Here is a 22,706-nt window from a genome sequence, read left to right as displayed (position 1 = left end):
TATGTTAACTACCTCACTATACAAGGGGTATGTTTGTGGCCTAAGGTAAAATGAGTCAATTTTAGAAAACCTAGCACATTTATTTTTCAACATAATCCCCTCTTACATGTACGCACTTAATCCCTTCTTTGTAAAAGTGGTTCTAAGGTGGAAGGAGATGTTATACAGCTCTTGTTACATGCATGTGCAGTTCAACTTTTTGAGTGAAAATGCAGAAAGTTTGAAGTTAATAACTCATCTCCTTCTACCTTAGGCCATGAACTTATCAAACACCCCATGCTGTGGACCACTTGTGGAGGTCCAAGATGCTGACTTCTACAAAGAAGGGATCCATATGCTCCACAACCACTGCACTAAGTGTGTAAATGTAAGAAAAATAAATGTGCTAGCTTTTGTAAAATTGACTCCTTCTGCTTTAGGCCACAAACTTATAATCACCTCTCGTAATTTTTGCTCTCTATTTGCACTAATTATTTAATTTAATTTGTAAAATTATATTTCTTATTGTAATAGTATACATAGGGAATGCGGAGGGGTGTGTTAGTGGGTGGATATGTATAGTATACATAGGGAATGTGGAGGGGTGGGTCAGTAGGTGGATATGTATAGTATACTTAGGGAATGTGGAGGGGTGGGTTAGTGGGTGGATATGTATAGTATACTTAGGGAATGTGGAGGGGTGGGTCAGTAGGTGGATATGTATAGTATACATAGGGAATGTGGAGGGGTGGGTTAGTGGGTGGATATGTATAGTATACTTAGGGAATGTGGAGGGGTGGGTTAGTGGGTGGATTTGTATAGTATACTTAGGGAATGTGGAGGGGTGGGTTAGTGGGTGGATATGTATAGTATACTTAGGGAATGTGGAGGGGTGAGCCACTGGGTAGATAAGGAAAGGATGTGTATGGATTGTGGAGGGAGGGTTTGCGCATTCATATTCAATGACTGCATACAAACTTAAACATTTAAATTATCCCAATAAACCAAGCAGTACTTTTGTGATCTTTTGTTAGTTAACATAAACTGTATTCAATATAATCAATCTTTTAATGGTTTACCTGTGATACTTTTACAGGCCTTTCAGATATTCTAGAAAAGTTTGCATCGCTGGTAAATGCATCTCTGATACCCATGGAATTCAGTAGGGTTTTCAGTTGGTAATCTTTCTTCAGTATCATCTTTGGCAAATGCACTTCTGTAGAGCTGTCATGAACATAACACCAGAAAGGTATTGTATCATCTCATATTTTCTCACATCTTAGTTTTTTAAACTTTTACTGATAAATAAATTAAACTACAAAAGGAAATCTAAAAATTAATGTAACACACACAAAATACTGGAGGAAAACAACAGATCAGGCAGCATCTATGGATTCAAAGTTCAAGACTGTTGTGTGTAATTTCCAGTATACAAGTCCAAAGAAGAATGAAATAATTGCAAATCCGGGTCTGATGAAGCTGCAAAAGAACACATTAATACAAACACAACAACTAGAAACTAAGTAACTAGTACTGATTGTGTATGATCAGCCATGATCACAGTGAATGGCGGTGCTGGCTAGAAGGGCTGAATGGCCTACTCCTGCATCTACTGTCTATTGTCTATAAAAGATCGAGGAGGTAAAAGGGGCGGAGCAGGGAGCAGCACTACCAATCGGGGACAATATCACAGCTGTACTCAGGGGAGACTTAATGGAGGGTCAGATGTCAGATGCTGAGTCATTTGGATAAAACTCAGGAATAGGAGGGGTGCAATCACACTGATGAGATTATACCACTGACCCCCTAATAGCCAATGGGACATTAGGAACAGATATGTAGTCAGATCAAGGAAATGTGTGAAAATAACAGGGTTGTCATGGGGGATTCCAACCTCCCTAATATAAAATGGGAGCTTCTCAGTGTAAGGGGTTTAGATGGGGCAGAATTTGTTAAGTGTATCCAGGAAGATTTCTTAAATCAATGTGTGAACAGTCTAACAAGAGGAGGGGCCGTACTGGACCTGGTGTTGGGTCATGAGCCTGGCCAGAGGTGACTGACCTTTCGGTGGGTGAACAGTTAGGGAACAGTGACCTCAGCTCCTTGAATTTCAGGATAGCAACGGATAAGGATAGGTACGGTCTTTGTGGGAGAGTTTTAAATTGAAGTAGGGCAAATTATGAAGGTGGTAAGCAGGAACTAAGAAGGATTATTTGGGAACACCTTTTCTCTGGAAAGTTCACATCAGACATGTGGAGTGTGTTTAAAGATCAATTGTACAGAGTGCAGGAAACGTTCCTGTTAGAAGGAAGGACAGGGATAGAAAGATAAGGGAGCCTCGGATGTCAAGAACAGTGATGAATTTAGTCAAGAAGAAAAAGAGAAAGTATGTAAAGCTACAAAAGTTAAGATCAAATGAAACATGAGTATAAATAGACAATATACAATAGACATTAGGAGCAGGAGTAGGCCATTTGGCCCTTCTAGCTAGCACCGCCACTCACTGTGATCATGGCTGATCATACACAATCAGTACCCCGTTCCTGCCCTCTCCCCATATCCCTTGACCCCACTATGTATAAGAGCTCTATCTAACTCTCTGTTGAATGCATCCAGAGACTTGGCCTCCACTGCCTTCTGGGGCAGAGCATTCCACATATCCACCATTCTCTGGGTGAAAAAGTTTTCCGCATCTCTGTTCTAAATGGCCTACCCCTTGTTCTTAAACTGTGGCCTCTAGTTCTGGACTCACCCATCAGCGGGAACATGCTTCCTCCCTCCAGTGTGTCCAATCCCTTAATAATCTTATATGTTTCAATCAGATCCCCTCTCATCCTTCAAAATTCCAGTGTATACGAGCTCAGTCGCTCCAATCTTTCAACATATGACAGTCCTGCCATTCCAGGAATTAACCTCGTGAACCTACACTACACTCTCTCAATAGCAAGAACGTCCTTCCTCAAATTTGGAGACCAAAATTGCACACAATACTCCAGGTGGGGTCTCACCAGGGCCCTGTACAGCTGCAGAAGGACCTCTTTACTCCTATACTCAATTCCTCTGTTATAAAGGCCAGCATGCCATTAGCTTTCTTCACTGCCTGCTGTACCTGCATGCTTGTTTTCATTGACTGATGTACAAGAACACCTAGATCTTGTTGTACTTCCCCTTTTCCTAACTTGATTCCATTTAGATAGTAATCTGCCTTCCTGTTCTTGCCACCAAAGTGGATAACCTCACATTTATCCACATTAAACTGCATCTGCCATATATTTTCCCAATCACCTAGCCTGTCCAAGTCACCCTGCATTCTCATAACATCCTTCTGACATTTCACACTGCCACCCAGCTTTGTGTCATCGAAGAAGCCAAAAAAAGAACTTGAGATGGGAATTAGGAAAGCCAGAAGATGTCATGCAAAGTCCTTGACAAGTAGGATGAAGGTGAATCCAAAGGCATTCTGTACTTACAAGAGCAAAAGGATAATGAGGAGAGGGTGGGATGACTCAATGATAAAGAGGGGAACATTTGCTTGGATACAGAGAATGTGAGTGAGGTACTTAGTGAGTACTTTGCTTCAATATTTATCAAGGAGAAAGTATTTGGAGGACCAGGAGATCAGTGCTGCATGTATATTTACATTAGAGTGTTCAGAGGTCAAGGAGAAGGGTGTTGGGCCTCCTGATGATAATTAAGGTGGATAAGTCGCCAGAGCCTGATGGGATTTACCCCAGGTATTGAAGGATGCAAGAGACGAGATTGCTGGGCCGTTGACCTGTATCTTTATGTGACAAGAGAGACTGTTGAGGGAAGGGCAGTGTCTACATGGATTTTAGTAAGGCTTTTGACAAAGTCACTCATGTAAGGCTAATCCAGAAGATTAAAATACATGGTGATTTGGCTGTTTAGATTTAGAACTAGCTTGCTCATAGAAGACACAGGGTAATGGTTGAAGGGGCTGATTCCATAAGCCTATAAGACCATAAGACATTGGAGCAGAGATTCGAGTTGGAGGTCTGTAGTTAGTGGTGTTCCACAGGGACCTGTGCTGTTTGTGATCTATATAAATGACCTGGATGAAACTGTAGATGGGTGGTTTAGTAAGTTTTCAGATGATACCAAGATTGGTAGAGTTGGAGGTCTGTAAGTTAGTGGTGTTCCACAGGGACCTGTGCTGTTTGTGATCTATATAAATGACCTGGATGAAACTGTAGATGGGTGGTTTAGTAAGTTTTCAGATGATACCAAGATTGGTAGAGTTGTCGATGACTGGCAAAGAATACAGCTGATATAGATCAGTTGCAGATAATGGCAGAGAAATAGCAGATGGAGCTTAATCCAGATAAATGTGAGGTGTTGCACGTTGGTAGAGCAAATGCAAGGAGACAGTGCACTGTTAAGGGCAGGGTCCTCAACAGTGAGATCACAGGATCCAAGTTCATAGCTCCTTGAAAGTGGCTGCACAGGTCAATAAGGTGATTAAGAAGGCTTATGGAATATTTGCCTTTATTAGTCAAGAAGATTGGTTCAAAAGTCAAGAGGTAATTTACAACTTTATAAAACTCTGGTTAGGCTACGCCTGGAGTATTGCATACAGTTCTGGCCACCTCACCATAGGAAGGATGTTAAAGATTTGGAGAGCGTGCAGAAGAGGTTTACCAGAATGTTACCTGGTTTAGAGGGCATATGCTATCATGAAAGACAGGATAAATTTAGGTTGTTTTCTCTTGAGCGTTGGAGGTTGAGAGGAGACCTGACTGAGGTTTACAAGATTATGAAAGGCGTAGATCATAAAGGCATAGAGGGAGTATCTGTTTCCCAGGGTTGAAATATCTAATACCAGAGGGCATGCATTGAAGGTGAGAGGGGGTAGGTTCAAGGGGGATGTGAGGGGTAAGTTTTATACCTAGAGAATTGTGAGTGCCTGGAATGCACTGCTTGGGATGGTGGCAGAGGCAAATACATCAGAGGCTATTAAGAGATGTTTGGATGGGCACATAGATATAAGGAAGATGGAGGGATATGAACATGGTGTAGGTAGGAGGGATTAGTGTTTGGGTGTTTTTGATTTGCTTTTTAATTGGTTTGGTACAACATTGTGGGCTGAATGGCCTCTTCCTGTGTTGTCTATGCTCTATCATGACTTGTGTCACTGATATTAATTCTGATTCTGAAGAAGGCATTTGGCATGTTTGTCTTCACTAGTCAAGAATATGAGTTCAAAAGTTAGGAGGTTATGTTGCAACTTTATAAAACTCTAGTTAGGCCACATCTGGAGTATTGCATCTAATGCTGGTTCCCTCATTCTAGGAAGGATGTGGAGGCTTTGAAGAGAGTGCAGCACAGGTTCACCAGGATGCTGCCAGGATTAGAGAGCTTGTGCAATAAAGAGACGTTGATGTACTTGGTTTTCTGTTCTGTGGAGCAGTGAAGGCTGAGATGACATCTAATAGTGATGAATAGCCTGTTCCTGTGCTGTACTGATCAATGCCCTATTTTCTATGTTGCCCCTTTAGAATAGAGATAAGGAGGAACTTTGTTGCTAAGAGGGTGGTGAAACACTTCCAGGGCTGACTGTGGGGGTTAAGTCCGTGAGTATATTTAAAGTGGAGGTTGATAGGTTCTTGATTAGTCAGGGCATCAAATGTTGCAGGGTGAAAGCAGGAGAATGGGGTTGAGAGGGATATTAAATCAGTTATAATGGAATGGTGGGGCAGAATTGATGGCCAGAATGGCCTAATCCTGCTCCTATGTATCATGGTAATTTTTTTAGCTCATTTGTACAGCTAAAAATAATAATAACATTCACTTTGATTTAATTGAACTTACCTCATTTCCATCGACATCAAGAGCTGATAAAATCTTCGAACGGTCAGATTCTGCTCCACCTCTGCCAATTTTCCAGGTCTCGGTAGCAAAATCAATAGGGAGGTATTTCCTACATATTCCATCAGAAGCACATCAGTGGAGAGGTCATTGGCATAGGTCCTGTAATACATTCCCGTCTTTTTCATCATCTGAACTTTCACTTTTGTATTGCTATTGACCTGAAAGTCAGCTTCATAAGTGCGGCTCCTGTCAAAAGGCCTCAACCAATCACCTGGAGAAAACAAAGAGATAAGCGCACTCAGGGTAATCGTATCAACATGTGCATGCATGCAACATACTGTATGCTCAAAGTTCAAAGTACATCCATTATCAGTACACACACTATATGCAGCTTGAGATTTGTCTTCTTGCAGACAGCCACAAAACAAAGGGACACAATAGAATCCCTGAAAACCCCCTCCCCCCATGCAGAACAAACCGTCAAACACCCATTGAGTGAAAAAAGAGCAAATTGTACAAACAATAAACAAGTAAACAAATACCACACAGAACGTGAACTGCAGAGACCCCGAGAGTGAGCTCACAGCCCCGGAGCTGGTTTACCACCGAGGTGAGTGATACCAGTCCAGGAGCCCGATGGCTGCTGACTGCAGGACACAGCCCCAGAGCCGGTTCACCACCAAGGTGAGTGATACCAGTCCAGGAGCCCGATGGCTGCTGACTGCAGGACACAGCCCTGGAACCAATTCAGCACCGAGGTGAGTGATACCAGTCCAGGAGCCCGATGGCTGCTGACTGCAGGACACAGCCCCAGAGCTGGTTCAGCACCGAGGTGAGTGATACCAGTCCAGGAGCCCGATGGCTGCTGACTGCAGGACACAGCCCCAGAGCTGGTTCAGCACCGAGGTGAGTGATACCAATCCGGGAGCCCGATGGCTGCTGACTGCAGGACACAGCCCCAGAGCTGGTTCAGCACTGAGGTGAGTGATACCAGTCCAGGAGCCCGATGGCTGCAGGCAACAGCCCTGGAGCAGGTTCTGTGCTGAGGTGAGTGATACCAATCCGGGAGCCCGATGACTGCTGACTGCAGGACACAGCCCCGGAGCCGGTTCACCACCGAGGTGAGTGATACCAGTCCAGGAGCCCGATGACTGCTGACTGCAGGACACAGCTCCAGAGCCGGTTCACCACCGAGGTGAGTGATACCAGTCCAGGAGCCCGATGACTGCTGACTGCAGGACACAGCTCCAGAGCCGGTTCACCACCGAGGTGAGTGATACCAGTCCAGGAGCCCGATGACTGCTGACTGCAGGACACAGCCCCGGAACCAATTCAGCACTGAGGTGAGTGATACCAGTCCAGGAGCCCGATGACTGCTGACTGCAGGCAACAGCCCTGGAGCAGGTTCTGTGCTGAGGTGAGTGCCAATCTCTACAGGCTACAGTTTAGTGCTAAGAAAAGAATCCATGCAGAGTAGTGAGTTCATCCTTTGCCCTCAACTTTGATGTCTTGATCTTTTTAATCTAGCTGGGTGCTTCAACCGGCCAAGCATCCATTTGTTTTAACTCTCAGGCTGGGCCCTGCCACTTCCATCTTGTCTCAAGTGCACCCCAGCAATGGCCAAACATCAGTTCATTTTTCACTCTCGGGCTCAGACCCTGATGCTTCGATCCAGCCCCCAGTCTGCTCCAGCAATGGCCACCACGGCTGTGTCTGCATTCTCAAGAGTCTGGTTTGCTGAAACCTTTCAGAGCTGGAGACTGGATCACATCTGCCCCTGATGCACCATTTCTGGACATTGTCATATCGGAAATCACCAGAAAAACTTAGTATTTTCAGGCATTCCTCATCTAGGAAAGTATTCTCATTGTCTATGTGCTTGCTGAGGATATGTTAGATCTGTTAAAATGGGCATCATGGTGGTGTACTGTGATATCTCTTTTCTCCCTTTCAGGATTCTGTCGAACAGCCTGACCTGGAGTTACTCTCTGACTTTGGTTCTTTGTGGGAATGGGACCTGCTCTCACTTTCTCTTGACTGTCCGCTTTTCAACGTGCCAAGGACATGGCCTGGAAGACTAACGTGGTTTTTGTGGTGGGCTGATTCAAGGCCGGTGCCACCGCTGATGACGACTGATGTGTCGCGGGAGAGCAAGGAAGATCGGAAGCAGCGGACTTGCTGCTGGCTGTGTGCCCAGAGGCACAGAGCTCGGAAGAAGCAATGCAACAGACTTTTAACACCATGAATCAGTGAGTTATTTTGTTACATCTCCCCTCTCACTGTGAAACAGGGACACCTCTTTTTCCATTACGAAGGAGGGAGAGAGCCTGTGGTATGTCAAACACTGGGTGAAGGAGTAGTCTTTGGGGTACTGCAAGTCTCTGTCTTTATTGATGCTTTGCTGCACGCTTGAGTGCTTGGTGGGGGCACCACTGATTAAGGGGAATGTGAGGGGAAACTTCTTCACTCAGAGGCTCATGACAGTGTTTAAGTAGTGCCAGTGCATGAGGTAGATGCAAGGTACTTGGATGGGAGGGGCACAGAGGGCTATGGTCGATTGAAATAGGTTGTCTACATGGTTAGGCACAGATCAGATGAACCAAATGGCTTATCTCTATTGTACTTTTCTATGGCTTCTTACACCTTGTCTACTGTCTCAAGGCTGGGCATGCCTGCCCCTGTACCAACCCCACCCCCACCCATGACACTCCTCTTCCATCGGTCCCACACTCCTTCTGTGGCCCTCCACCCTCTCCATTCCCAACATCCTTTTCTCCCGCCGGATTTACAAACTCGTTCTGCACTGCATGTTGACAAATACAGTACTGTGCAAAGGTCTTAGGCACACGAGCCTTATCTATGTGCCTGAGATTTTTACACAGTACGGTAGCTTGGCACAACATCATTGCCAAATGGCCTTTTCTGTGCTCTAATGTTTTATGTTCAAACCAATTTCTTGGCCGTGATTTTATTCCTTTCTTGCTGTTAACCAACGGGAGTTTAATCGGAAACACAAAAGGTTCTGCAGTTGACGGAAATCCAGAGCAACACACAAAAAATGCTGGAGGAACTCAGCAGGTCAGGCAGCATCTGTGGAGGAGAAGGAACAGCTGACATTTCGGGCTGAGAAAGGAGTGGGTGGGACGGGGAGAGCGAAGTATGAGCTGGCAGCTGATGGGGAAACCATGTGAAGCAGAAGGTGATGGAGTGGGATTAGGAGATGAGGTGAGAAGCTGGGAGGTGATAGCTGGAAGAGGTGAAGGGTTAAGATGAAGGAGTCGGATAGTAGAGGAGAGTGGACCATGGGAGAAAGGGGAAGCAGACTGAGCTGATGGATAAGAAAATAGGTAAGAAGTGAGCCAAAATGGGGAATAGAAGAAGTGAGAAGAGGGGGGTGGGAGAAATGACCAGAATTTGAGGTTCATGTTCAGATCAATCTTGTTTTTTCTCTATGTTCAGTACACATAGCAACACACTTTTAATGATATTAATGTTGCCAGAGGGAAATAAGCAACATGCTAACTAGAATGCTAAAAGTGATCTGTGTGGGTACAGTACATAAACCACAGGTACAAAACAGAGTCTCTGTCTCTACTGAATTACAAATACTGCTAACATCCACCAAGGAATGGAATTGCTCTTTGCAGAAATTGTAACAGAAAATCGAACCAGTAACTGCTTTTGTTGATAGTCACCCTTATTGAATCAATTGCTAGTTAGACACACATCTCAGAGCAATTCAGCGGGTTTGATGATTTTTGGGTCATGTTGATAAGTTGTAGGTAGTACAATTTATTTCTTTCCTTGAATAACCCCCTCTCTATCAATGACTAATCTGTGCATTGAACTGCAAGTCTGATCATGAGTCTTCGTACAATGAAACTATAATTTAAATGAACAAACGCCAAGAAGGAAAAGAAAAACAGACAAGAGAAACAGACCAAGATATAGGAGCAGAATTAGGCTATTTGGCCCATCGAGTCAATTCTGCCATTTCATCATGACTGATCTATTTCCCTCTCAGCCCCAATCTCCTGCCTTCCCTCCTGTAGCCCTTCATGCCCTGACCAATCAAGAATCTATCAATCCCTGCCTTAAATATACCTTATGACATAGTTTGAAATACACCCTAAAGATAGTTTGATGAAAGAGAGTTTAGTGCAGATCAAAGTAAGGCTCTTATTGGAGGAGAGATGGACAGAGATGTGTATGGTTGACTTCATTTATTTGGCAATACAGGGCAGAGTCAGCCCTTCTGACTCTAAGTTCCCTGAGAAGTAATATTTTATAAATAGAATATCGTTCTAGGTTTTCTGGTTCACCAACAATAATTTTGCATAGAGCCGCCCAAATTAACGATGCATTCAGAAATGTTTGATTTACAAGTTATTCTGACATCATTATTTTGGGGACATCAGTGTAAAAAATGACAAATGTATAAACTTTTAAATGATTTGAATTTTAAATTATTTCATTGCAAAACATGGGTGTCGGGGTGGAGATACGTCTCTACCAAAGGAGGTGTAAGGTGCTCCTTCCCTTCACTAGCCAGCAGCTCACCCTAGGCAAGGTGCAGTGTCTACTTAGACTCCACTCCCCCCATCCCATCCCACCAGGGTCACATGAAGCCATCGGAGCAGGTAGTGGGTGTTTGTATGAGTAGCTGGTGCATATCACAAGTCCTGGATATGCAATCACTGCACTAGGCAGATAAACTCTGAAGATTATTGATAACGACTGGGCTCACCCATCTTGTAAAGACACTACCCAGAAGAAAGCAATGGCAAATCACTTCTGTAAAAAAATTTGCCAAGAACAATCATAGTCACAGAAAGACAACGATTGCTCATGTCATACAACATGGCGCATAACAAACAAACCTTTTGCAAAACACCCTGACCGTCAAAGAGCATATAAAGATGTTTAGAAATTGTCCTACTCAAAATACAGAAGTTGAAACATCAGCTGATTCAGTCATTAAATGATGTGTGTTTAACATCCAAATGATCTCTTACCTCTGAACAAGATGTAGTTGAGAAGAAGCATTACGGTATCCTGTGAGAGTGGCCTTGAAAGGATGTTTGGGATTCTGCCTTCAGTTTTGTTACTCACATAAGCATTTATTTTGTCTTTTGTTCTTTGTTGTTCACGAAAATCAACAGTTGTTATTTTGGCATTGTAAAGTTCCTTGACTTCTCTGAGAAACCTTTCACGAATTTCTCGCCCCTCTTGAACATACAGAGCGTTTCCCGTTTTGATTCCATTATTTAGATTGTTCACATGCTCCAGAAGCTCATGGAATACCTGCCCCATTCTGACAGCGTCATTTCTTGTGATGTTGCTGTAGCCAAGAACCTGCAGGAGCTGAGTCAGAGTATTTTCCCGGGCACCCAATGACAACATGCTCAGGGCAGCAGAGATGCTCAGTGGAGAAAAGAAAATATTTTGGGAATCTGCGCCTGGTTGAGCAGCAATTTGTTTGTACAGACGCAATGCAAAATCTGAATTTGCTGCTGAGAGGTGGAGAAGGGAAGGACGTATAGAGGGACCAGAGGGATTTCCACTGACCATGCCGCTGGAAGGCAAAGCGACCAGCAGGAAAGCAAAAGCAAGAAACTTCTCCATGTTGAACCTGCAAAGTAAAACACAAGCCTACAATGTATTTATTGTACTTTATTTAGAGATTCAGCACAGAACAGATCCTTCCAGTCTAACGAGCCACACTACCCAGAAACTCACCAATTTAACCATAGTCAAATCACAGGATGATTGACGATGACCAATCAACCTACTAACCTGTACATGTTTGGAAGAAACTGGAACACATGGGGGAAACCCACACACTCACGGGCAGGAAGTACAAAGAACTGAACTCCAGAACACCCTGAGCAGTAATAGCAACACACTAACTACTACATTACTGTGGCATGCTGTATTGTTCTGAGTTTGCTCAAAGCCTTCCTTTTACATTCTCCACAAAGCTTATACTGAAACTCTATTACATTTCACAAGTTATAAAGATCAGATATTGCTCCTTAACTTCTAAAACAAGTTGATCCCTATTCACTTACAGATTCATATTGGTAGTCTATTTGTAATTTCAGAGTCCTACCTAAAGTGAAGAAGCTCGTTTGTCTTTGGCAGTCCAACTTGCTGAAGTATAGTCCTTGGTCTCTAATGTCAATTTATACCACAGCAATTGCAACACAAGTTAGACATTAATCAATGAAGTGACTTTTGATCCGTAGATATCATTGTTTAAACAATCCAATTGGCTTTGCAAGTAGAGGTTTGACTACATCACTGTGTCTCAGCAAATATTCCAGGAAGCATCTTGTAATATCAATTTCAGGTATTGGATTTTGCATAGAGTCAAACTGACATGTTAGGATAAATTTCCATTTTTATCCACTGATCTCCCCGAAAACACAAAGTCAGAACAGCTTGCAAATCAAACATTACTGGATACATTAAGGTTTGCATTGTTTATTGTGTGGTTTTACTCAAGGTTATTGTTGTTAGTGAACCTGAAAATTTCGAACTGCATTCTATTTTAGACAGAAAACTCCACCAAGGTCGAGAGGTACATCTATATTAAAAATTTTTCAGTGACATCTGCTTGAAAGTGTGTCAATACTTTTTCTTAGATTGGGCAACAGTTCACCATCATAAATAGAATTCAAGAATTATAACTCATCAAGTACATGCAGGCTCTTTGTAAAGTAATCCACTCCCTCTTTCATCATGGTCCTGCTAAATATTTTTGACCAAGATCTCTAATTGCCCTTTGAAAATCCACCAACCACCCTTAAAGACAATGTGTTCCTGATTAGAAGTATTCTTGTGTAAAAGAACAGATTTCTGAGCAGACAAGGAACCCATGTACACTATCACTACTGTTTGATTTTTTTGCTCTTTTTGCACTACCTATTTCATTTAATTTTTAATATATATTTGTTTTGCAATTTATAGTTTTTTATTATTACGTATTGCAATGTACTGCTGTCGCAAAGCAACAAATTTCAGAATGTACGTCGACGATATTAAACCTGATTCTGATTTATTTCTTTATTGAGATACAGTGTGGAATAAGCTCCTCTGGCCCTTCGAGTGGCACCACCCCTCAGTCCCCTGGCCTAATCACGGGACAATTTATAATGACAAATTAACCTACTAACCAGCAGGTCTTTGGACTGTGGGAGGAAACTGGAGCACCCAGAGGAAATCCACACAGTCACGGGAAGAATGTACAAATCCATTAGAGTGAGGTGCGGAATTCAACTCGTGTTGCCTCTACTGTTAAATATTGAGCTATCCACTGCACTACCATGCCGCTCGATTCTTATTCCTCACTCCTGTTCTACCATTTACTCCTAATATTGATATGTGTTACCCTTTAACCATTTCAAAGTGGCAACGATTTGTCTCCGCTTCACCTAAATCTGCATGATTTCATATCTTGATGATCTATCAAATCCCTCTCAAACCCCATCTAACTTAAGAGCTGAAGTGTCTGTTCCCTGGAACTTTTCTAGTACATTTTAGATCACTGTTTACCAACCTTTTTAGTCCTTTTAAAGCACTTTCATACTTGCCAACATTCCCCTTATGTGCCTTCATACTTTCCAATGCCCTTATTAGGCACAATACCATTTATTTTCCAGCACCCCCATAGTGTAAAAACATGTCTACTGAATGCTAACATAAGAAAAATGATTGTGCTTTAAGTTTCTATTTGTTTTTAAACATAGCTTACACAGTACCTGTGTGCTGTACAGCAGCTTCAATATCAGTGTGATCCTTGAGTTTGATGATTTTTAGCAAGAGTTGAAATATCTGGTGACAGCAGAAGCCTTAGGACCCCACATGTAACAATGTCCAAGCAGTCGATTGCTTCTTTGTGAGTATGTGATTCACTGCACTGAAGTTTCTTTCAACAAGGTAGAAATGCAATGAAGAGCAATTTGGCTCTTCTCCAAAGACAAGGAAACTTTCGATGATGGTGTAGCCACATATCACAAAAGACACATTTTTGAAAAACATATTTGCATCATCATCATCATTCTGAATTTTGATAATTTCTTCATGCAAATTATCTTCCTACTCTTCCACCTTGCAAAGAAATGGGTTTATTTACCAGTCCAGAATTTCCAGATTGCTCAAATCCTTGGATCGATACTAAAAATCCTTCTCCAGTGACCGCAGGTGGAAGCAGTGTTCTTGCTGATTGCTGTCTATGAAAGAGAAAGCCATACTTTCTGTGCAGGGAAACTGTAAGAACATTCTTCTCCCAAAGTTTTACTTATCTATTTCCAATTTTCCAATAGAAGTGGACACTGCACTTTTTGCCTGGATTAAATTGAAATTCTCACCCTACAGTTTCATATTTAGAATGTTCATTTTGTCATACAAATCAGCTCCACAGAGAATTTCAAACATTTTTCCTAAGCTCTTGTCGACTTTGAGTAAAAACTCAACCACAGTGTCAAAAAGATCAAAGAAATGTTTTAAACAGCAGCCTTTTTCAGTGTGAAGAAGCAAGCATTTAAGGTCTTCATCATTATCGTAACATAACAGGTGAAATATTCTGCTATTTAATGGATGAGCTTTTATTTTGTTGATAGCAGATATTACAAAAGTCATGCTTGCAAAAAGTCGCTGGCTGAGGTTTCTGTCTGTGACATGTTGATGATGAATTACACAATGAGTTGCAAACAGTCTTGGAATTGCCTTTTTCATAAATGCCACTAAACCAGCAAGGTGACCTGTCATAGGGTCTCAGCCCAAAACATTGACTGTGCTCTACCGTAGATGCTGCCTGGCCTGCTAAGTTCTTCCAGCATTTTGTGTGTGTTGCTTAGCTCTCCAGCATCTGTAGATTTTCTTTTGTTTGTGATATATGATTCAGTTGTTGCACAAGAAATCATGGTCCTAATCATGTTCAGAATACTTTTATCCTCAATATACATTTTGAGCTTCTTGTAGATTGATTCTCCATTGATATTTGTTTTAACTTTTTACAAAAGAGAACCTCTTCATAAACTTTTCCAGTTTTGATAAACCATATATATGCCATTGCCTCATTGTCTCACACAGTTGATCATCCAGTTGTATCCCAACTTTTGTTTGTTGTAGCTCTGTGCATTCTTGATACTCAATGTCTTCACTCATTTCATCAATATGGTGAGCTACAGCATTATTACTCAGAGGATTTGATTTTGAAATACTGTTTTCCATTTTGAGCACAGTTAGTGCAAACTTCTGATGCAGCAGGCACTATTAATCTTTCACCCTTTGTTTGCGATTTTCCACACTTTGCGGTCAGTGGGGAAATGTTATAATGAGACCTCTATCAGTTTTAGCTTTCCTGGCAAATGACTCGAATGTGCAATGCTTTTCAAATGCTTCCTTCATCTTCATAACCACGCCATTGGTGGGGTGGGGGGCACTACAGCCCTCATTAGGAATCATTGTTTAAGAGCACCAGTCAACAAGATATTGAGTAGAATTAGGTCAGAATTTGGCTCATTGAGTCTGCTTCACCATTCCATCATGGCTGATTTATTATCTCTTTCAGGAGATTAATGAAATGGTTCTGTAGATGAGAATTTTCAGTTGTAGGGTTAGATAGAACTGGCCTGATGAAGCCCAAAACCCTGTGCCAGTGAGGGTAGGAATGGAATAACTTGGCAGATGAATCCATCTGAGAAAGGATGTTCGGACACTGCAGAGGATTCAGAGCAGCTTCACAAAAGTGATTCTGGGAATGAAAGGCTTATTGTATGAAAAATATTTGATGGCTCTGGGCCTGCACTTGCTGGAACGTAGAACCTAGAAATCTACACATGACAGGCCCTTCGACCCACAATGTTGTGCCAATCATGTAACCTTCTCTAGAAACTCTCTAGAATTTCCCTACCACATAGCCCTCTATTTTTCTGAGCTCTATGTACCTATATCTAAGAGACTTTTAAAGATCCTATTGTATCCGCACACTCACCACACTCTGTGTGTAATTTAGAAGAATGAGGGGGGATCTCACTGAAACCTATTGGATCTTGAAATTCCTAATTAGAGTGAATGTGAAGAGGATGTTTCCTATAATTGTGTGAGTCAAGGACCAGAGGGCACAACCTCAGAATGGAGGGATGTCCTTTTAGAACGTAGGTGAGGAAGAATTTTGTTAGATAGAGGGTAGTGAATCTGTGGAATTTCTTGCCACAGGTGGCTGTGGAGGCAAAGTCATTGGGTGTATTTAAGGCAGAGGGTGATGGAGTCTTGATTAATCAGGACATGAAATGTTACAGGGCGAAGACAGGAAGACGGGGTTGGGGTGGAAATGAATTGGCCATGATAGAATGATGGATTAGAGTTGAGGGGCCGAATGGCCTCATTCTGCTTCTATGTTTTATGGTTGGTCTTATAGAAATGTCAAATATTTATTCCCCTCTTTAGAAGCTGCATACTCTGCTGAGTTCTTCCAGTACTTTCTGTGATTTTTGGATTTCCAGCATCTGCAGAATCTTTTGTGTTTTGACAGAAAAAGCTCACACTCCTTCTGTTTAGATAAAAGAAGTTTAAGAGAATTATTAAGGTAATATTAACCTGCTGCATTTGCAAAAATAAAACAATCCTTTAAAACTAGCTGAATGCATAAGAGATAGGAGCAGAATTAGGCCAAGAGGTCCATTGAGTCTGCTCCGCCATTTCATCATGGCTGATCCATTTTCCCTTTAAGCCTCACTCTCCTGCTTCTTCCTTTATCTCTTCATATCTCTTCCTGACCAATCAAGAACTTATCAACTTTTGTCTTAAATATGCATAAAGACTTGGTCTCCTTAGCTGCCAGCAGCAAAGGATTCCACAGAATCACTACTCTCTGGCTAAGGAAATTCCTCCTCATCTCCGTTCTAAAAGGACAGCCCTCCATTATGAGGCTGTGTCCTCTGGTCTAAGACTGTACTACCATAGGAAACTCTCCCACTCTATCAAGGCCTTTCACCACTTGATAGGTTTCAATTACTGTGGGTCGCCCCTCATTCTGCTGAATTCCTGGGAATACAGGCCCAGAACCATTGAACGTTTGTCAAATGACAAGCCATTCAATCCTGGAATCATTTTCATGAACCTTCTTTGAACCCTCTCCAGTTTCAGCACATCCTTTCTAAGATAAGGGGGCCAAAACTGCTCACAATTCTCCATGAGGGTTCACCAGTGTTTCATAAAGTCTCAACATTACATCTTTGCTTTTATATCCTCGTCCTCTTGAAATGAATGGTAGCATTGCATTTACATTCTTCACAACAGACTCAACCTTTAGGCAATCCTGCACAACGTCTCCCAAGTCCCTTTGTGCTCACTTTTTTGTAATTCTTCTCTATTTTCAAAATAGTAAACCTTTTCATTTCTTCTACCAGAGTGCATGACCATACACCTCCTGACACTATTCCATCTGCCATTTCTTTGTCAACTCTCCCAATCTGTCTAAGTCCTTCTGTAGCCTTTCTACTACTAAAGACTACATGCCCCTCCACTAATTTTATCATCTTCAGACTTTGCAACAAAGGCTTCAATTCCATCATCAAATCTTTGACATATAATGCAAAAAGAAACAATCCCAACACAGACCCCTGTGGAACACCCCTAGTCACCAGAAGCCAACCAGAAAAGGTTCCCTTTATTCCCACTCCTTGCCTCCAACCAATCAGCCACTGCTTCATCCATGCTAGAATCTTTCCTGCAATACTATGGGCTCATAGTTTGTTAAGCAGCCTCATGTGTGACACCTTATCAAAGGCCTTCTGAATATCTAAGTATCAACCGATTCTCCTTTGTCTATCTTGCATGTTAGTTCTTCAAAGAATTTCAACAGATTTTTCAGGCAAGATTTTTCCTTTATTCAGATTCAGATTCAGTTTATTGCCATTTATAAACCACAAATACAATGCAGTTAAAAAATGAGACAACGTTCTCCAGAATGATATCACGAAAAAGCACAAAACAGACCACACAAGAAAAACCACATAATGTTTGGTAATTCCCAATCCAGAGTCCAGAGAGGCTGCTGCTTATCGATATCGCGCTACCGTCTTAGCACGTTCCCCAGAAAGGAACTACAAACCCATCAGACAAAACTAAAGCTACAAGACATACATAAAACCAAATAGTTAAATATAGTTATAGTTAACATATAGTTTCAACAGTGCAGACAATACCATAATTGATAAAAGACTAACTGACAAAGACCACATAATTATAACACATAGTTTCAACAGTGCAAAGCGATACTGTAATCTGATAGAGAGCAGTCCATGGCACGGTTTAAAAGAAAGTATTCTTTCATGGCAATTATTCTTGGGAATAATGCGCAAGGTGCAAAATCAGTTCATCCCCTAGAGAAGGAAGGATTCAAAGGGGGGAAAGGGGCCACAGTGGTTGACAAAGGAAGTCAGAGATTGCATAGCATTAAAAAAAAAGGAAGTATGACAGAGCTAAGGTGAGTGGGAGGACAGATGATTGGGAAGTTTTTAAGGAACAACAGAACTTAACTAAAAAGTCAATACGGGGAGAATAAATGAGGTATGAATGCAAGCTAGCCAGGAATATAAAGGAGGATAGCAAAAGCTTTTTTAGGTTTGTGAAGAGAAAGAAGATAGTTAAGAACAATGTTGGGCCCTTGAAGAATGAATTGGGTGAAATTGTTATGGGAAACAGAGAAATGACAGAAGAATTTAATGAGTACTTTAGATCTGCTTTCACTAAGGAAGACACAAGCAATCTCCCAGATGTATGGATGGGCCAAGGACATAGGGTAACAGAGGAAATGAAATAGTTTGACATTAGGAAGGAAATGGTGATGAGTAGACTGATGAGACTGAAGGCTGAAAAATCCCCAGGTCCAGATGGTTTGCATCCTAGGGTACTAAAGGAGGTGGCCCTGGAAATTGCGGATGCATTGGTAATCATTTTCCAATGTTCCTTAGATTCAGGATCAGTTCCTGAGGATTGGAGAATGGCTAATGTTATCCCAATTTTTAAGAAAGGAGGGAGGGAGAAAACAGAGAACTATCGACCTGTCAGCCTAACATCAGTAGTGGGGAAGATGCTAGAGTCCATTATTAAAGATGAAATAGTGGCATATCTAGATAGCAGTGATAGGATTGGGCCGAGCCAGCATGGATTTACCAAAGGTAAATCATGCTTGACTAATCTATTGGAGTTTTTCGAGGATGTAACCATGAAGTTAGACGGGGAGATCCAGTGGATGTAGTGTACCTCGATTTTCAGAAGACATTTGATAAGGTCCCATATAGGAGATTGGTGGGTAAAATCAGAGCTCATGGCATCGGGGGGGGGGAAGACATTGACATGGATAGAAAACTGGTTGGCAGATAGAAAACAAAGGGTAACGGTGAATGGGTGTTTCTCGGAATGGCAGGTGGTGACTAGTGGGGTGCCACAGGGCTCGGTATTGGGACCACAGCTGTTTACAATTTACGTCAATGATTTAGACGAAGGCATTGAGAATAACATCAGCAAATTTGCTGATGATACTAAGCTGGGTGGTGGTGTGACATATGATGAGGATGTTAGGAGAATTCAGGGTGACTTGGATAGGCTGGGTGAGTGGGCAGATACTTGGGCAGATGACGTTTAATGTGAATAAGTGTGAGGTTATCCACTTTGGGAGTAAGAACAGGAAGGCAGATTATTATCTGAATGGTGTAGAGTTAGGTAAGAGAGAAATATAAAGAGATCTAGGAGTCCTTGTTCATCAGTCACTGAAGGTGAATGAGCAAGTGCAGCAGGCAGTGAAGAAGGCTAATGGAATGTTGGCCTTTATTACAAAGGGAATTGAGTACAAGAGCAAGGAAATCCTCTTGCATTTGTACAGAGCCCTGGTGAGACCACACCTGGAGTATTGTGCACAGTTTTGGTCTCCAGGGTTAAGGAAGGACATCCTGGCTGTAGAGGAAGTGCAGCGTAGATTCACGAGGTTAATTCCTGGGATGTCTAGACTGTCTTATGTAGAGAGGTTAGAGAGACTGGGCTTGTACACGCTGGAATTAAGGAGATTGAGAGGGGATCTGATTGAAACATATAAGATTATTAAGGGATTGGACAAGATAGAGGCAGGAAATATGTTCCAGATGCTGGGAGAGTCCAGTACCAGAGGGCATGGTTTGAGAATAAGGGGTAGGTCATTTAGGTCAGAGTTAAGGAAAAACTTCTTCTCCGAGAGAGTTGTGGGGGTCTGGAATGCACTGCCTCAGAAGGCAGTGGAGGCCAATTCTCTGGATGCTTTCAAGAAGGAGCTAGATAGGTATCTTATGGATAGGAGAATCAAGGGATATGGGGACAAGGCAGGGACTGGGTATTGATAGTGAATGATCAGCCATGATCTCAGAATTGTGGTGCAGGCTTGAAGGACCGAATGGTTTACTTCTGCACCTATTGTTTATTGTCTATTGTCTAAAGTCTCAAAGTCCAGACAGCCCATCATCTCACGCAGACAGTAGAAGGAAGAAAAACTCTTCCTGCCATGAACCGCCAGTGCCGCAGCTTGCCGATACAGCACTCTGGGAGCTCCGACCACAGCCAACTCCGAATCCGTCCGAAAACTTCGAGCCTCCGACCAGCCTTCCGACACCGAGCACCGAGCACCATCTCTGCCAAGCGCTTGGACCCCGGCACCGGCTGCCAAGCAACAGGGGGCTTCCTCCCAGAGATTTCTCCGATCACACAGTAGCAGCGGCAGCGAAACAGGCCTTTCTAAGGTTTCACCAGATGTTCCTCCGTGCTTCACACGTCCGTCTCCATCAAATCAGGATTGTACACAGCATCCTACATGACAGATTACAGATATTCATTCCAAAGGAAAACTTGTTGACTAAGGCCTATTTTATCTTGTGCCTCCAAGTACCCTGAGACCTCATCCTTAATAACTGACTGCAAATTCTTCCTAACCATAGGGAAGAATGGGAAACTATAACCAATCGGCCTATAGTTTCCTTTCTTTTGCCTCTCTCTCTTCTTGAAGAGTGGAGTGACATTTGCAATTTTATCATTCTTCTGGAACCATTGCTGAATCCAGATCTTGAAAGATCATCACTAATGCCTCCACAAACTCTTCAGCTTCCTCTTTCAGAACTCCAGATTGTACACCATCTGGTCCAGGTCACTTATTTACTTTCAGAATTTTCAGTTTCCCAAGAACCTTCTTTTTCGTTATGGTAACTTCACACACTTCATGACCCCTGACACCTGGAACTTCCACAATACTGTTAGTGTCTTCCACAGTGATGACTGACGTAAAACATTTATCCAGTTCAGTTCCCCATCACTACCTCTCCAGCATCATTTTCCAGTGGTCCAATATCCACTCTTGTTTGTCTTTTGCACTTCATTTATCTCAAGAAATATTTGGCATCATCTTTAGTGTTACTGTCTACTATACTTTTGTATTCCATATTTACCTTCCTAATTACTTTTCTTAGTTGCCTTCTGTTGGTTTTTAAAAGCTTTCCAATTGTCTAACTTCCTACTAGTTTCTGCTCTGTTATATGCTCTCTCTTTGGCTTTGGCTGGTGTGGTATGCTGCGTCCGGTGCTCCCGGTGCAGCCTTCTACATATTGGTGAGACCTGACGCAGACTGGGAGACCATTTCGCTGAACACCTATGCTCTGTCTGCCAGAGAAAGCAGGATCTCCCAGTGGCCACACATTTTAATTCCACATCCCATTCCCATTCTGATCTGTCTATCCATGGCCTCCTCTACTGTCAAGATGAAGCCACACTCAGGTTGGAGGAACAACACCTTATATTCCGTCTGGGTAGCCTCCAACCTGATGGCATGAACATTGATTTCTCTAACTTCAGTTAATGGCCTCTTCCCTTCTTACCCCATGCCTTATCTATCTAGTTATTTATTCATTCGCCTATTTACTTATTTATTTCCCCCTTTTTTTTCTGCCTTTTTTCTCTCTCTGCCCCTCTCACAATCACTCCTTGCCTCACCTCTGGTGCTCCCCTTCCCGTTTCTTACTCCCGAGGCCTCCAGTCTCATGATCCGCTCTCTTCTCCAGCTGTGTATCCCCTTTGCCAGTCAACTTTTCAGCTTTTAGCTTCTTCCCTTTCCCTCCTGCCTTCTCTTATCATTTTGGATCTCCCCATACCCCTCCCACTTTCAAATCTCTTACTATATTTTTTTTCAGTTAGTTCTGACGAAGGGTCTCGGCCCAAAACGTCGATTGTACTTCTTCCTATAGATGCTGCCTGGCCTGCTGCATTCCACCAGCATTTGTGTGTGTTGCTTTGGCTTTTATGTTGGTTTGTCTTCTTTTGTTAACCACAGTTGTATCATATTTCCTTTAGAATACTTCTTCCTCTTTGGGATGTATACATCCTGTGCCTTCCAAATTGCTTCCAGAAATTGCTGCTCTGCCGTCATCCCTGCCAGTGTTATTTTCCAAATCAATTCTGGCCAACTCCTCTCTCATGTTTCTGTAATTCCCTTTACTCCACGGCAATACTGCTACATCTGACTTTAGCTTCTCCTCAAAGTTCAGGGTGAATTTGATCATATTATGATCACTTTCCCAGAAGGGTTCTTTTATCTTAAGTTCTTTAATCAATTCCAGTTCATTGCACAACACTCAATCCAGAATAGCTGATCCCCTAGTGGACCCAACTATGAGCTACTCTAAAAAGCCATCTTGTTGGCATTCTAGAAATTCCCCTTCCTGGAATCCAGCACTAACCTAATTTTCCCAATCTACCTGCATATTGAAATCTCCCATGACCATTGTAACATTAGATGCATTTTCTATCTCCTGTTGTAACCTGTAGGCCACATTCTTACTACTTTTTGGAGTCTGTATACAACTCCCATCAAGGTA

At 42.4% G+C, this 22,706-nt stretch overlaps 1 protein-coding gene across 1 annotated transcript in view; it reads right to left on the bottom strand.

Annotated features, from left to right (window-relative positions):
• Window positions 1–12,037, bottom strand: part of LOC132389992 (alpha-1-antiproteinase-like) — a 129,852-nt gene extending 117,815 nt beyond the window's left edge. Inside the window, exons 1-4 of the mRNA XM_059962574.1 lie at window positions 11,921–12,037; window positions 10,824–11,440; window positions 5,809–6,079; window positions 1,059–1,203 (exon numbers count right to left, since the gene is read on the bottom strand). Coding sequence (XP_059818557.1) covers window positions 1,059–1,203; window positions 5,809–6,079; window positions 10,824–11,433 — 1,026 coding nt within the window. The 5' untranslated portion in view covers window positions 11,434–11,440; window positions 11,921–12,037. The remainder of the gene's footprint in view (window positions 1–1,058; window positions 1,204–5,808; window positions 6,080–10,823; window positions 11,441–11,920) is intronic.
• Between the last annotated feature and the right edge of the window lie 10,669 nt (window positions 12,038–22,706).

The sequence above is a fragment of the Hypanus sabinus genome, chromosome 2, assembly GCF_030144855.1.
Source record: "Hypanus sabinus isolate sHypSab1 chromosome 2, sHypSab1.hap1, whole genome shotgun sequence".
Taxonomy (NCBI): Eukaryota; Metazoa; Chordata; class Chondrichthyes; order Myliobatiformes; family Dasyatidae; genus Hypanus; species Hypanus sabinus.
Note: the sequence above shows the minus strand (reverse complement) of the source record. Positions and strands in the feature narration are given on the sequence as shown.